Consider the following 17,270-nt stretch of genomic DNA (forward strand, 5'->3'; position numbering starts at 1 on the left):
GTTGTGGCTATGTTTTTTTTTTATTTTTTTTTATGTATGTTCATCGATTACTTCGAGACCCGTGGGCCGATTTGAGTAATTATTTTTTTGTTCGAAAGAAGGTACTTCCAAGGTGGTCCCACATTAATCTGGTGCTGTTCTGATGATGGGATCCGTGAAGAATTGAGGGAACTACTCAATTTTTAAAGGCACATGTATCGTGATTTGGGTATTGTCTTAAGCAAATCAAGCATTTCCTCTTGAAAACCACTAATTTGATGGAGTGGACTTGATGATGATGATTGTTGATGATAATGATGATGATTTTATAAATGTAGATTACTCCGGAACCCGTGGTCCGATTTGAGTAATTCTTTTTTTGTTTGAACGAAGTTACCTCCAAGGTGTTCCCATAATATTGTTGGTTCTAATCTGATGATGAATTAATAAGGAAATGAGGGAACTCCTCAATTTTTAAAAGTACGAGAATGGCGACATCGTTGTTTTTTATAGTAACTCAAGCATTTCCTCCCGAAAATAACCCATTTGATGAAGTACAACTGTAGCCTTACCACGAGTTTGACACTACATATTCGCTAACGTCTTCGTAACTTACTTTCTATACATCTCGCTCGCACTAATATGATGCTAGTACGAGCGAGACGCATAAAAAGTAAGTTACGCACACGCTAGCAAATATGTCAGTGTTAGACTTATGGTAAGGCTACTGAGGAGTCGAGAAATGGCGTGGCGGTTGAAGGGTTGGTGGTTCAGGCTTCAGGGTCGAGGGGTTCCGTGATCAGGGGTTGATGTGCTGTGAGGTTAAGTGATCTGGGGGTTGAGGGATTGGGTCAGTGGCGGGGCGGAGGATGGATTTTGTGTTTGTGCACTGTAGTGACAGGAATGATTACGAATTTAGTGATACGCATCATTATTCTTTTCATTCATGCGTCACGCGTCACTCATAAGCTGTTAACAATGCCTTACAATTAAAAATGGAAAAATAAAAACTTTTACAAAAAAAAAGAAAACCGATTTCAAAAAGGATAAAATAAAATATTATCCGTTTTTAAGTATATGCGTTACCAACTGATATGTTTGAAGTCGGTGCCAAGACAAATAGTAACAATACCTGTCAAAAATAATCAGCTTTATATCTATAAATCAGATTACAACTGTACTAATATGTATTATAATGGTGAAAGTAATTTTGTCTGTCTCTTTGGCGCCTTTTCAGCTAAACAACTGCCATGTACATCACTGGCTCAGTGACCCAAAGAGGATCTTGGCCTCTGACACAAGAGAGCGCCACTCTGCCCTATTCTGCGCCACTTCACGCCAGTTGGGTATTCCGAGGGCGGACAGGTCTTTTTGGGCTTCGTCACTCCAGCGGTATCTGGGACGCCCCGACGGACGTTTTCCGCCCGGGTGCCCCACATACGCTCTTCTCACAGCACGATCCTCCCCCATCCAACTGCCATGTAAAGTGGTGAAATTTGCCATGCAGGTAAAATATTAAAGCCCTGTAGATGGTTCTTCAATTGTTTTATATTTTGAAATCAAATTCTCTGGATAAGAGGCGGGAATAAATAACTCAGTACCAATCCCACACCTGAGTACTATGGACAGTTCGAAAATTAGTAAAAATTGCTCTTTAAAAAACATGTCGGCAATCGCATTGGTTTTATACTAGTACCGTCAAACATATGGTACGGACTGCGCCAAGGTGAATTGACAGTGGGTTCTTAGGTATCTACAGAAAGTATGTTCATTGCTGTCGTGTAAGGCAATCCAACGTACATACATATAGCCACATTGTTATCGAATCGCCCTAAACTCATGGTATGCTTCAAATTTGGCTTGGCACCGACTTCAAACATATCAGTTGGTAACGCATATACTAACGGATAATATTTTATTTTATCCTTTTTGAAGTCGGTTTTCTTTTTTTTTTTAGTTTTATTTCAACCTTCACTACTTTGTGTTGTTTGTGTTCGCAGTTTTATGATAGAAGTTTGTTTTTGTGAGGGTCACAGTTCAAACAATGCGTACTTATAAGAACATTTTTGAGATGCGTTGTTTTAATAAATTATGTCAGTTATAAAAGAATTGTGTCCCGATTCATATTTTATTATAAATATTACTTTTTGTCAAAAGAGTTACTTAGTTAAAAAAATCAATGTTTTATGAAAATATCTACTTATTTAGGAATCATTATTTTGTGAAAGGGAATGTTTGTGTAATGAATAATCATCGATAATTATCCGTGACGTTTCCATTATATATTATGATATTTAATAAAATGTATTCATTAATTAGTAGGTAAATCAATGATAGCTTACAAAACACTAAAGTAGGTATTTTTGTTCATGAGCTCTTTATTACCAACAGTAACAACAAAGTATAACTTAATATTTATAAAACTGTGTGCAATCTTTAAAATTATTAAGTACTTAATAAATGCACAGATTACATAGGAGTAAATTTACACAATATTAATATATTTCACATGTTAAATATTTATTTTATATCATACAAATAAATTCACCCTGTGGTTATTTCGTATCCAACGTGTCCCTGGCCTCTATAGACAAATCTGATAAGTATAAGTAAGTACATGGGGAGTTAAGCTATTTGGAACTAAATATACTTACAAAGTATTAAAATAGGGAAATAAACGATCCAACTAGGTACTTATGTACACATACCTAACTAGGTATGTACGGAAATAATTATGTAACCTCATTAATTTAACCCTACTCTACATACCTTTGTTTGTAATTAATTGCACTAAATAAGTCTGAAAACGACATATATACTTAATTGATAATAATATTTCTTGTCGATAGGTTTGACTAATGTTTTGTCGGATGTCAAGTGGTGTACCTACATATATGTAATTAGTGAAAATTCAGGGTTTGTCCAGAGGACTCGTTGTATTTCATAATCATAAAGTAGGTTCATAATGTTACTTAAGAAACGTTTCGATTAAGCGAAAGAACTTTTCAATATGTACTGAATTATTTTATAAATCGAGATTAAAAAATTCTAAAAGGGTGCTACATTTATCCCGGTTGATTTTACTCTAGTTAAGATCTCGTACTAGCGACCCAAGTTACACAAGACAAGACTTTATCAAAGTATCACCTAAACATTCCACAATAGTCACTCTATTGATAGGTGAAAACCGCATGAAAATCCGTTCAGGAGTTTTTGAGTTTATCGCGAACATACACTCACACACAGACGCGGCCACGGGGGACTTGGTTTTATAAAGTGTAGTGATGTCTATAGGTAAAGATTTTATCGCATTCTCTGCCAGGCCTACTGAATGTTCCATAAGACCAACCCGTTTGGTCTTGATAGGTACTATTATTACTGTATCAATTCATGTCTACGCTTAGTCTGTCCCAGGGCAATTCGAGTTATAGTTATTCAATCTGTTTCCAATATGATACTGATCTGTCAGTGTCAAAAGTGATATATGTATCTTAACGCATTCACTGCCAGGGGGCGTGGCCTAGGAACAAACTTGTATGACGGTGGACGCACATGTGCGTCGGGGGCAGTGAATGTGTTAAAACAAAAACGTCACTGTTGACGACAGATCAGTAACATATCGGAAACTGATCGAATAACTAAAACACGATTTGGCCTATGAGTTGATACCACTCTATTTTCGCACCTGTTTCAAGACCTGCCCTGTATTGCAAGCTTCATACTATATGACGGCGTGTTTAAAACATCGACTTTTGTGTTATTCAGAGGATCACATTTGATAAAAACTGTCCTTCAATCAATAGCCATAAATAATTTACCTTTATGTATGTTAAACGTGTATGTTCGTTTATAAATGTGGGGAATAAACGGACATACAGAGAATTATTTAATTTCACACAAGATAATTTATAACACTAACACTGAGAAAATAATATGTTCAACTACTGAACAATTAACACTCCACGTTTATAATCAATGTCATTCTTTTCAGAAGCAGAATGTAAAACGAAAAAAACATTTTTGAGCAGGCTCTCAAACACACAGCTCTATAACAGTGTCGTATGCATGGTTATTAGATCGCAGTTTGACGTCTTATTCTTGAAGTGGGGTTCCTAGGCGTCATGAAACCTGATGTTGCCAGGTTGTAAAGTGGGGACGCACTCAGCCACTTAAATTTCCTCCATACAATGCTCATACGTTCTCCGTCGAAATATATATATATATATATATATATACACATATAGGTATTGATAAAAAAATATTTTATTATGTATACGACACTGTTCTTGAGAGCCTGCTCTATTTCGATCAGTCATCAATCAGGAATAGATTGAAGTAAATCCAGCACTGTACTTTAAATACATAATCGAAAGTGCTTACTTGTTAATACTTGTGCCATTAGACGTGAATTATCTAGATAAAGATCAGTTGAAAGAGACACAGGCATTGTGTAAGTGTAAGGCCAAGGTGTGGTCGATGCGGGGCGGCGGAGCCCCGCTGCAGCCCGGGGACAGTCACTGGGCTGTTCACCGAAACCGACACTATGCAACTCACTTTAACTCATTTTTATACATAGTAACAAGAGCCGACAATATATGTCACACATAAGTAGTACACTTAATAGATGTACATCCATAATAACAATTATTAGGTAATGAAATTTAGAAGAATAGATCACATTTCGCATAGTTTTGTATTAATACAATATTTTTACAACACTCATCACGACAAACAAACAAACATTGCTTGTTTTAATTTAGAATTTGGTTTTAACCTTTATATTGTAGGGAATACGAACTATTCAATGTATAGCTACTACCTATTTATTATCGTAACTTCCTATGTTTACGACTAAAGATAAATAGATACATAATTATTATTCTTGTATACCTATTTATGACAGTTATGATCCCTAAAACTTGTAGATATTGATTCATAGAAACAAAATTTTCACCACACCTGCTGGTAAAGTGTATTTCAATAGAACTTGCTAACTATGTAAACAAACAACGTAACTTTGTTTTATCACTGTTTCTCTTTGAATTTTCACACCACTTCATCAAATACCATTGAAACCATACACATATACACTATTGAAACGGTCCGTTCCGTAAAATACATAAATATAGAACTGTATCTTGGATATTTAATTAAAAGTTTAAAATGGGTTCATAACTTAGGTTATTAGGACCTGTTGGAATGACGGTTTTGTTTCTTTTAAATTCTACAATTGTCTATGATGGGTAGTGTTGTGACTAAAGTTTGTGACATAAACCCGCTACACACTACCCAACCCACGCTCTGTACCTACCGCCGCGGTTATAAAATACATCAATACATCATTCTTAAGTACTAATTTGTCTTCTGATCGTGATTAAACAAATTAAAAATTAGTAACTGCTTGTTTTTTACTTTTGGTATTTTATTATTCGATATGGTTTGACATTAGTAAAGTAGTAAGTAGGAGTCTTGCCCATCACTAGTAAATTCATAATTCAGAGACAATTTCAATATGGCGGTTTGTTTACATAGTTAGCAAGTTCTATTGAAATAGACTTTAAAGGCTCTCTTCATTGTTCAAAAACTGATGAGAAAGTTGCATTTTATCCACATGTGGGGTAAAGAATTTTGATGCAAATTTTGAGTTGTTTCCTTATGTTGGCTGATATAATTGACATTTAAATGATGATTTTGAATGACAAATGTTTAATAACATTCATTTAGATTTGATTTGGTTTGATTTTGAACGATATTTTACAGTTACCTAAGGATTTTCCTCGCGTTGGTGTGGTGAAAAATTTTGTATTTTACACGGTGGCAAAATTTGTTTAAACTTAGTGGTTTGAAACCCTCGCAACGCTCAAGATTCCACTCGCTACGCTCTTGGTCCAATTACCTATGGAATCTTTCGCTTGCTCGGGTGTCATAATATTGACACGAGCGGTTAAAGAAAAACTTTGCCCCCTTGTAAAATAAATAACCATTCTTGTAACCTATAAAACAATAGTTGTAGTGCTTGAATAATTTAGTTTTATTAGTTTAAGAGAGCCAAATTGGTTTTGCTAGGAGTTCTGATTGAAAGCACGCAAAAGATACTGATTCTAAATAAAAATCTCGAGCGTAGAGGGACTGTAGGTAACTACTCTAGGACACTAAGTGTAAAAACTTCTCTACGTGTGGCGTATATGAGGAAAAAAAACCGGTGTAGTTTGCCAATTTTTATTTAATATAAATATGTACGCACTATGAAGGTTGCCGCACACCTAAAAAGCGGCACCAGATCAACGCCACCGCCCCAACTTATCGGCTCGCCGTCAACTAGGCAACAACCATACGTAGTTACCCAGGTTATCCTGAATATAGCGGATGGTGCTGGGCCTAAAATACGGCGTTGCGTGAACAAGAGATTTCCTTTGGCAGGATTGGTCCTTAGGACCCAAGGATGGATTTAAGAAGTGGAGCCACCGAGATTTTTGATGTAAATTTTTAGGGGGGGGGGGGGCAACTTGATCTTGATATCTATATCATTTAAGCTACTAGGCCAAGTTTGGTATCGTTTTCGTATAAATCGGGGATGCCGAATTCATTTCTGATATCATAATGACACCATTCAGAAGTAAAAACACATAAAATATGAAAAAAATACTTTTTTTTTAATTCCTCTTCACGCTTAAACCGCTAAACCAATTTAGTTAAAATTTGGTACAGAGATAGTTTGAGTTCCAGGGAATAACATAGCCTACTTTAAATCTCATAAATCATCCTTTAAGGGTGTGAAAAGGGAGGTGGAAATTTGTATCGGGAATCAATAACCGCTGAACCGATTTAGATAAAATTTGGTATAGAGATAGGTATTTTGAGTCCCGGGGAAGAACATAGGATAGTTTTTATTAAAAAAAAAATCTCTTAAAAGTAAAAAGGAAGGTGTAAGATTGTATGGGGAATCAATAACGGCTGAACCGATTTAGATGAAATCTATGTCTACATCTTTGATTTACTTGAAAATGATACTAAACTTGACATATAACCTAAACTTAAACAATTATTAACATCAGACGTCGCCGTCGCTTAAAACTCCCCCACCCCCCACCTGCATCAAAAATCTGGGTGGCTCCACTTCTTAAATCCATCCTTGGGTCCTAAGGACCAATCCTGCCAAAGGAAATCTCTTGTTCATGCAAAGCCGTGGTTGAACTTCTTATGCTCTGAGCACACTCAACTAATACCATAGCAGTATCTTTTTGGTATATAAAATAGCTAGTAATATAGCCGAGGGACCCGACGGGCAACATTTTAACCTTTTCGATGCCGTGTCAAACACAAAAGCTGTCACGCGGACGCCACGTCACGGAAGTGTCAAAACTGAAGTTGAACTTTATTCATATGCATGTAGGTCTATGTTGCTCTGTGGTCTGTGACCGATTAATCAGTCTTTGGCGTTGAACCTGCGGTGCGGATATATCGGTCATTGGCGTCCAAAAGGTTAAACAGACCTATAAGTATATTAATTGAGATAAAAGGTAAAACTCGCGCAATTGCCATATCTCTACCATCGCGTAGCAACTTTAGCGCAGCACACCATCTCTTTTGTTCTCTTCTAACAAAATCCTGATTTAGGTACGTCCCCTCTTAAAATGGTTTCAGTGCTGGGGTCAAAAGAGCTATGTGCCACATGATACGAAAGCTTTTTTTGCACGATTCGGATCCTTCGATACGCTCAAGATTTAAAATTACAATTTTTCACGTGCTCGGCACTCAAAATCAGCACACACAGCAAAAACAAGTGGGCAAGCTTTAAATAAGAATATTTATATTTGTATTTTCTTAAAAACATCGAAGAACAGTAGACATACATGTACCTATTTTAAGTAAGTAATGATATATGTAGCTAATAAATTCGCCGTGTCTGTTCCCAACGACGTACCGTGTCATTACTTGCCAGATAGTTCAATGCATATCTGGTTTTATTATGCTTTAGATATTAATATTACCCCCAAATATAATTTTATTAAAATTGTATATACTATTTAGAACATGTTTATTAATTTAATAATTAACTAGCGACGAGTAGAAAAATATGTAAGTAGCCACAGTACGATCTAAATGGCTGAAGATGTAGGTACGAAAGAAATTATCGTGATTTTCGTGTACAGAGTTTAAAAAAGGAGGTAGCGATTTCGATGTTAATTACTTGTCTACAAAAGTTGTATACAAGTGATGAAGTCAGCCATCGCGCCGTAGTGGAGTGTGTAGCGAGCGAACAGAGAACTAGAAAAGTTTTAAACATCGATGGTTATAATTTATATAATTATTATATCCATAAGGTGACTCGCAAATTTTTATATAATTGATGCTTATCTTATGTAAAGACACATTACCTATATAACCAATATTTATAATCATGTATAATCCATAGAGAATAATGGTAAACATTTTTATTATTATACTAATTAACTTAAGATATAAAGGTATCTTCATATTTAATACCTACATGCTTTAGTAACTAACTATTTATAGACACTTTAGTATACATGACTGTTATAAATTCTTAGGGCCACTTGCACCATACAATAACCCGGGGTTAACCGGTTAAACCTGGAGTTCCAATGGTTACCAGTACAATTTGACACTGGGTTAACGGTTTAATCGGTTAACCCCGGGATAGTGGGATGGTGCAAGTGGCGCTTAGATAATTATATAACTAGATAAAATTTAAGAACCATAATATAATAATATATGTAGATACATACACTGTTAAAGTTTTGATGTATCTATGCTTGACATAAGATTAACAGGTCCTTAACGTTGTTTAGATCAAGATCTGATCAAAACCGTTAAGGGTTTTGTAATATATTCTTTATCGTGTTCGACCTCGCAGGGGGTGCTAGCTAAAACGAGATGGGTAAGTTTCAATCGTTTTATGATGTTCTCCAGACTGCGGAAGACTTACCTATTCAATAATTGGAAGAAAAAACGAAGGCCGAATTAGTAGTAGGTATATAGGTAAGTAAGATAATTAGTAGCCTTTTCGGGGGCATGCCATATGCACTAACGAGAAGCGGTGTCAGCCTTACACGGATAAGTGTAATAGCACGGCTTTGCCGCCTGCCTGCTGAACGCAGCTGACGTAACTCACTCGAGCTTTTACTCAGTCTTTTAGTACATTCATATATCAGCCATGTAGGTAATTAGCTAAAGTTTGTTTTAACGTATATTTATACACCTATATCCTCAGCTATGTGGACATAAGTTGAAGTTTAGAAATAGTTTAAGCTGGTTATTCACATCAAAAGACTAACGTCTTTTGCAAATTGGTAGGCAGAATTTATTAGTTAGTTTTTTAAAGAACAATTTTTAAATAGGTCACAACGTCCATGTGTTATATTATATGAAAAAAAGTCTTAATAGTTATCATAAGGAATGTTGTGCCATAGCACGAAATATATGACACTGTGACAGCAGTGCTACTTCTTTGGGCAACCATTTAGGTAATGCCATTTATGCTTATTAATGACCTACATCTACCTTGGAGAGATAATGATTATTAAATTATTCATCAAAAATATAGTATGTAGGTATGTGTACTACGTACAAGTATCTATAAAAGTGAGCATAATAATTTAATGTTAAACGACACTAAAATGTGTCGCCACAAAAACAAGGTTTCATCTTAAGATTCGTTGGTAGGTAAATATAGCTAGGTAATAAATAAAGCAATAAATAAGTACTTTTGAAAGGTCGTTCTCAATTTTTATTTGATTCGTTACTTGTAGATATTATTATATTTACTTACGTTCTCTTTAGTGAATGAAAACCATAAAGAATACGATCTCCTGATACGTGTTTATGTTTAATAGAGTACACCATTGAAGCTCGGCTTGCTACGCTCTTCGGAGCGGCCGCGCGGATGTCACTGGAGTTCTTTTACGGCCTGCAGAATTCTCTTGACATGGCCGACTTTTGTAATACCGAGATCACGCAAATCTCGCCTCGCCAATGACAATAGTTCTCGGCCCGTAACGTCATGCTTGGCAAATACGTCGCAATATTCTCCGAGCTGCAGAGACTCCAGCCATGCCTGTACTTCCTTGATGCCCCAAGAACGAACTTGCGTGCCGCAGTGTGACGTTGTACACCCTCCTTCTGACAAACTGCGACGTCCTCTTAGCCAATTTCGGCCACTACCCTTCTTTGGTGCCTGAAAAAAATATGGGCTTTGTTTAATGTCCTCCGTCAGCTGTGAACGGGCCCAGGGGGGCCAATCATTTTGAATTTTCTATATGTATGTCATAAATATATATCAAAGTTGATCGAGCCTGTCGGGCTTTCCTGCTACAGCTGAGGGGGTAAAACGAGTTAAAAAATTTAAACATACCATATATGTACATACATATAATTTAGGTCATAAAATAGTAATGTCAAACGGAGACACATAATACCTAATATTCTTTTCATCACATTTGCGCAGGAAGCGTGCTATTTCACGCAAGTGCAGCGGAAGCTGAAGTCCATTTTACACTCACGGGAGTTATAGCTTTCTTTTATTACGTATGTCATTAACTTATAAAAGTTATAAGTAAAATACTTGTTTCAAGTCAAGGTATAAATAAGTTTGACTTTTAAATTATTGACGTTTACAATTAAATCTTTTGTTTATGTTTAAAAATATTTGAGTTGCTTATTTTAACAGCCGTTTAAAATATTTTTACACAATTTTCAACCATGGCTGAATGCCGAATGGGTCTGTGCCTTCAAAAAAGGAATAATACAAGTGTGATGAAATAATACATAATCAGCTCTATTATTTACGATAGACGCCGCAGCGCGGCCGACGGACGCCGTATTGCTATGTCTGAGTGCCGGATCTACAAAAAGGTTTCCCATTCCATTCTAATTTGAATATTTATTTTGTCAAATCAATATTGCAAATGGCAAGTATTGATGTCTGGACGGCTAGAGGTTAAGTGGACGTGGCGTGCGGCGGGTGAGTCAGACCGCGCACATACTTACGTTTACGTATAGGTACCCCATTTAAAACGCCACGGCCCTATTCCACTTGAGACCTTCATTAGGCGTACAGGCGTACACAACACGAGTAGTGACAACAAAAGATACCCGGCAAAATATTTTTTGCGGCGTACAAAATAAAAACAAAATATACCCGACTTTACTTCACTAGGTAATACCACCACATTCTGACTTTGAAGAGCAGAGCTTGTAAAGCAATTATTAAACAATAAACATACATTATCGTTCTCTCTGTGGAATTGGGCCATGCATTTAAAATGGGGTATACGTACAGGCCGCGTAGCCAAGACGCCAATCGCTTACGCTCCGTAGCGATCGAAACGGAACTGTCACTGTCGCGCTAATATGGAAGAGTAATAGAGAGACAATGCTTTTCGTTGTCGAAGCGATAGCGATTGTAACCTTGGCTAGGCCGGCTGTACGTAGCAGTCGGACGTCGTCGGTAGCGGGAGGTTGGCAGTCGCCCACCGCGGACGACGTCTGGTCAAACAGACTACAGGCTAAGGCCACTACTAATTCACCACCTCGTTCTGGACTAACTTACCCAAGCGATTTGGTATATTAATTTAATGTAATTAAATGAATGTTTGTTATTTATCTCACCTCGTCTACCTGCAGGAATGCGTGTCCATCGTGAATATCGCAGCGAGCGAGGTGCGCACGCAGCGCCGCCGTCACACCGGCGCCCACTGCCACTGTATCTTCAACCAACTCATGACAACTTTCCACCTTGTAAAAGACAATTAAGAACCTTTAGTAACATTTCATCTCATCAAATATAAGATGGGAGTTGAAAATGATACGTAGATTTCATCCTTATTGACAGCAAGATTAGAACTTTATAGAGAGACAAATATGTATACTTATATCGGCTGGAACAGAGGCTCTTAATCCAAAGTTGATTAAGTCGGATACCGTTGGAGTTGGATGTTATGCATCCCCATTAATATTCTTACTACCTATTCCGTATATATATATATCCGGTCACGATGACCTAAGGACCTAAAGAGGCGAGACTATCGAGGTCAGTCTGGAGTATATCACGTTGTGGTGAGAGGTAAGTATACGCATTCGATATCATTGACGTATATCTCAGGACGGGCCTTAAGGGCACTAAAAATGGTAGTTGTTCAGCGGTGTTACTCACGAATTCGAGCCAATCGTGCAGTCTAACGCGTTGCGACCAATCGCGCGCGTGAGGCGAACTCATCAACCAATCGCGTGGTAGCGGTGTCACACCGCTGTACTGGCCTCATTCTTATTGCCCGTAAGGCCAGTCCTGAGATATACGTCAATGTTCGATATTGGGGGATGACTTTCCAGTCTGTTTGTTTGCCTGTTACCTCTTCACGCTTAAACCGATGAACCGAGTTAGATGAAATTTGGAAGGGAGATGTTTGGATGGAGGTAGTATTTATCAATCAATCATCATCATTCCAGCAGCCGGCAGGAATTAGTATGTACATCATTATATTGTAAATATTTACCAGGGCCGCAAGTAAGCGTCGCAGCAAAGGTGGGGGCAGGAGCCGACCCTCAGAGTCTTGCAGAGCGTCGGCACGGGCGGCAACACGACGCGCTTGGGCCACGCTCGCCGTGGCGCACCCGGTCACGGCGCCCTCGCTAATGCACGACAGCTTTACCTGCATTCCGATCACAATGCTTGTAACAGGACCGAGATTGGAAAGTATAAGAAGCAGAATGTTGAGTGGAATAGTACATTGTAGGAGAGGACGGAAAACCGTTAAAAGATGGACGAGTGAGTTTGAGCCCTCAAATAATACGAGACCATCTTTAGCGTTTCCGGCCGAGGCATTACATAGTGCTTTTCACGACTACTGCGAGGAAATAAATAAACATTTGCATAACTATAAGTACTAGCCCGCGATTTCTCTGGTAGCAAATTAAAGCCACTGCTGTCTCTTGAATTTCGGTAGGCGTCAGCGTAAGAATATCATTTTCTTCACTAGAAGAACTCATTTTTATAGCGAGCGTAGATACGTGTTTCTTGTATTTTTTAGTCAAACACAATTTACACTAACCAATTCGGTAAGTATTTTCCGATCCCGCCTTTTTTACTTTTTTTATCACTTTTAAGAGGTGTTTTTCTGTTATTTGCTTCAAACCGAATCTAAACTTGGAAGCGTTTTTGCTAAAAAAAACACAAACAGCTACAAAAGTAAAATACGCCTTAAGCGTGACCTGAATGGATAATTGTTAAAAAAAATGAACTGAATGGTTTTGAAATTTGTTTTTTTGTTTAAACAAGAAATTGGTCCTATAAATAACTTAATTTTATTTTTGAAGGGAAAAGTTGCGCCAAAAAAGACCTTTTATTGATTTTTATGTTTTAAATGATACTCATTGCTGTAGCGAACCATCACCAATGACAGATGATGATAACAATGAAACATTGTAGTAGTGGCGGTCGGGTTTCCGGTTCCGACCTGTCAAAAGTACGACGTGTTATTGCAAGTCTCCTGGAATTTTAATCAAAAGTGCGGCAACTTCTAAGAATCTGGCGAAAATATTACGTAAAAATACAAATCCATCTACCTAAAGCTGAATTAAAGTGTTTTCAGTGACAAATACAAGTGATTAGTGCAAGAAAACAGTGAAATACGAACAAGAACCGTATATATAAGTATAACAGTCACTACGTATAGATTGTCAAAGATTGACGTTTGACAGCTGGGGCTGCCACACGAAAATAACATAGACTTCCGACAGCTGTCAAAACATTACCTACCTACCCACAGTTTCAGTTATAAGACTTCACAAGTGTAAACTAAATGGAAAACCAAATTATGGACACTATCATGGCGAAACTCGAAGAGCAGTTTAAAAAACAAACAGAAAGCATTACAAAATCCATCACTGACAATATTTCTGCCACTATAGACGCTAAATTAAAACCACTTTTGGCGGACATTATAACAGACACGCCTGAAAATACTCGCGAAAAAAGGAAGCGTGTTAGTACTGTTTCATCCCAGAATCAGGACAAACCTGGGCAGCCAGAAGTAAGGGAGGAGCCCAAGAGGATGAACAGGAATAGCATGAAAGACTACCTAGTAAGACCAATGGCTGAACCCACACCTGGACCATCTTCAAAAAACTAACAAGTAACAACAAAAACCGGAAATCAAAATCAAAACAACCAACTGATCACAAAGAAAAACAACAAAAACAACCTCCCCCAAGCCGGCTGGTCCCCGTGGGGGAAACGACCAACACCCTCCATTTAAGAAAAAGAAATAAACAATAACAACATATAAAACAACAACAACAACATAAAGATTGGAGGAGGCCTTTGCCACCTGGCAAACGGACACACATAAAAAAAAAGGAATTAGGGAAATATATGAACAAAAAATGCATTGTCCGAGTAAAAAGGCTAAATAAAGTAGTGGTGGTTCAGGTGCTACAGCTATTGTCCACTTTCCAGCTTGGTTTTAGACCATCTATTTCCACATTTCCGAACAGTGGCGTGAAATAGTACATTTCAATGCAAGTGTGGAAAATATGTTATTATTTACGAGTCCCGAGATGTCTTTTATGACTCGTAGGCGAATAAAAGACACGGGACAAGTAAATAATAACACTTTCACACGTACATTGAACAACGTTTTTTAATACATTTGCGAAAAAATCACAATAAAACAAATATTGGTAACATGAGTATTACACTTACATTTACGAATTTTCCCTTGAACTTGAATGATATTGTATATTATATATTATTCAGCACTATAAATTACGTTCAGCGTTGATTTAGTTACATTGCCTAAATTAATCACAATAACTCATTTAATACAAAAACACTCTTACAGTTGTAATTTAAGATAAAACTAGCTGAGGTACCCGGCTTCGCTCAGGGAGCTGACATGAGAATTGTGTGGTGGTTGTAATAAAAGGATAAACTTTAAAATATATTTAGGTATTTTTTTTCTATTTACAATACCTCTATACATTTTTTTTATTTCCAGCATAGTCAATAGAGATAAGTGGAAGTGTTTGTGGAAAATCTCCTGAGAGTATGAAGGCTTCGAATAGTCCACAATGTTCTAGAATATTCCACAACATTTGAGAATGTTCTGGAACACTCCACAATGATCTAGGATCCTGGATTATAGCCTATTTACGAATATTTGTCAACATTCCAAAATATTCCGGAATGTTCTCGAACATTCGAACCCTCACAACTGTCCTGCTTTAAATATTTACCCCTACCAATAGGTAGCTTCAACCCTATACGAAAGGCCCAGAATATACCACATTTGAAAGTGTTCCGGAATGTTCCACAATGATCTAGAATGTTCTCGAATATTCGCCAACATTCCAGAATGTTCTGTAGCTACCCACACAAAAAAGGCTTCGAATGGGTCACAATATTCCAGAATATTCCACAACATTCGAGAGTGTTCTGGAATATTCCACAATGATCTGGGATGTTCTAAAACATTCGATAACATTCCAGAAAGTTCTGAAATGTTGTAGCATGATCTCGAATACTCTTGAATGCTCTGGACTGTTCTAGAAATGTCTAGAGAGTGAAATTATCTTCAAAAGCACGCTCTTCAGGTAAAAACGGGAATCTTCTTAATGGAAAGACAAAAAAGGCTTCAAATAGTCCACAATGATCTAGAACATTCCACGACATTTGAGTGTGTTCTGGAACGTTCCACAATGATCTAGCATCCTGTATTCTAGGCTATTTCCGAATATTCGTCATCATTCCAGAATATTCCGGAATGTTTTTGAACATTCGAAACTCACGACGTTACCACAATAGGTAGCTATGATCCTACAAAAAACCTTCGAATGGTCCAGAATATTCCACAATGATCTGGGATGTTCTCGAATATTCGACAACATTCTAGAATGTTCTGAAATGCTGTGGAATGCTCTCGAAAACTCTAGAATGGTCTGGACTGTTCGAGAAATGTCTAGACTCCGATACTCGTGACGGCTTCAAATGTTCCAGAATATTCCACAACATTCTCAAGTGTTAGAATAGAATAGAATAAATGTTTATTGTATAACTGTGTACATACAAAGCAGGGATGTAACGGATGTGGTTTTATCGGAACCGAAAACGGAAACAGATGTTTTCAATTTAGTTTAACGGAACCGAAAACGGAAACGGAACCGAAAACGGAACCGGAATTGGAGCCTGACTTTATAACGATTTAGTCGTTTTCCCCTTTCTAGAATAAACCTTCAGACAAAGTTTACACTTAGCCGTGTCCCCACTGACTTCATCAAAATAGTTCCAAATCAAACTTGATTTCGGCTTCATTGTGCGTTTTTTTACACACTAACATTCACCACACACACTAAACACAGTCAGTAGTCAGTACACAACAGAACACATACGATTTTAATTATAATACCACGAATAAAACAAAGTATACAAACAAACAACAAATTAGCGTAGCACGTGGCAAGCGGGGCGATGAGCGAATGACTGGTATGAACCTGTTTGTTTTTGATGTACGCCGCCGCCGCGCGAAACATTGACATCCGTTATATCTTCCGTTTCAAACATAACGGAACCGGAACAGAAACGGATGTGTAATACCAAACGGAAGTTCCGCCTTAACGGAAACGGAACCGGAGCTCCGTAACATCCCTGATACAAAGGTGGTAATTTACAAAGTAATAAGTATCAACAGTTGCCTGCTAGGGCGTACAATTATGGTAGGCAACCTACCTATCTTAAAACTAAGCTTATAATACTAATATTGTTATCTGTTAACTTGCAAAAAATTCGTTGACATCATAAAATACTTTATCTATTAGCCAGTTCTTGAGCCTCCGTTTGAACATAATTCCGTCTAGCGCTTTCATGTCTAGAGGGAGATGGTTGAAAATACGGATAGCCATAACAAAACTGCTCTTTTTGTACATAGAGTTGTTAACCCTTGGAAGGTAAAGATCATATTTGTACTGGTCTCGTATATTGCTTTTTAATGAAGACTTATTTACAAAATATGCAGCTTGACTTTTTATGAATAAACATAGCTCTAGGATGTAAATACATGTCAAAGTTAACAGACGTTTTTCTCTAAACACGTTACGAAGCGATTCCTCAGTGCGCATACGATATACAGTTTTTAAGCATTTTTTTTGTAGTTTAAATGTTTTTTGTACATCGACAGAATTACCCCAATAGATAACTCCATATGTAAGTAGTGGATAGGGGGAAGCGGGGTAGATATTAGGCACAAGGGGCAGTTTTGAACACCCACACTAATTCC

The 17,270-nt window shown here is 37.4% G+C and overlaps 1 protein-coding gene across 2 annotated transcripts in view; it reads right to left on the minus strand.

Moving 5' to 3' along the window:
• Positions 1-9,816: 9,816 nt before the first annotated feature.
• The window catches only part of LOC134804704 (diacylglycerol kinase eta), a 181,101-nt gene continuing 173,647 nt past the window's right edge, over positions 9,817-17,270 (minus strand). For both annotated transcript variants that reach the window (XM_063777857.1, XM_063777856.1), the window contains exons 20-22: positions 12,495-12,650; positions 11,611-11,736; positions 9,817-10,177 (exon numbers count right to left, since the gene is read on the minus strand). In XM_063777857.1, the coding sequence (XP_063633927.1) occupies positions 9,890-10,177; positions 11,611-11,736; positions 12,495-12,650 (570 nt within the window). In that variant the 3' untranslated portion in view covers positions 9,817-9,889. The remainder of the gene's footprint in view (positions 10,178-11,610; positions 11,737-12,494; positions 12,651-17,270) is intronic.

The sequence above is a fragment of the Cydia splendana genome, chromosome Z (assembly GCF_910591565.1).
Source record: "Cydia splendana chromosome Z, ilCydSple1.2, whole genome shotgun sequence".
Lineage (NCBI taxonomy): Eukaryota > Metazoa > Arthropoda > Insecta > Lepidoptera > Tortricidae > Cydia > Cydia splendana.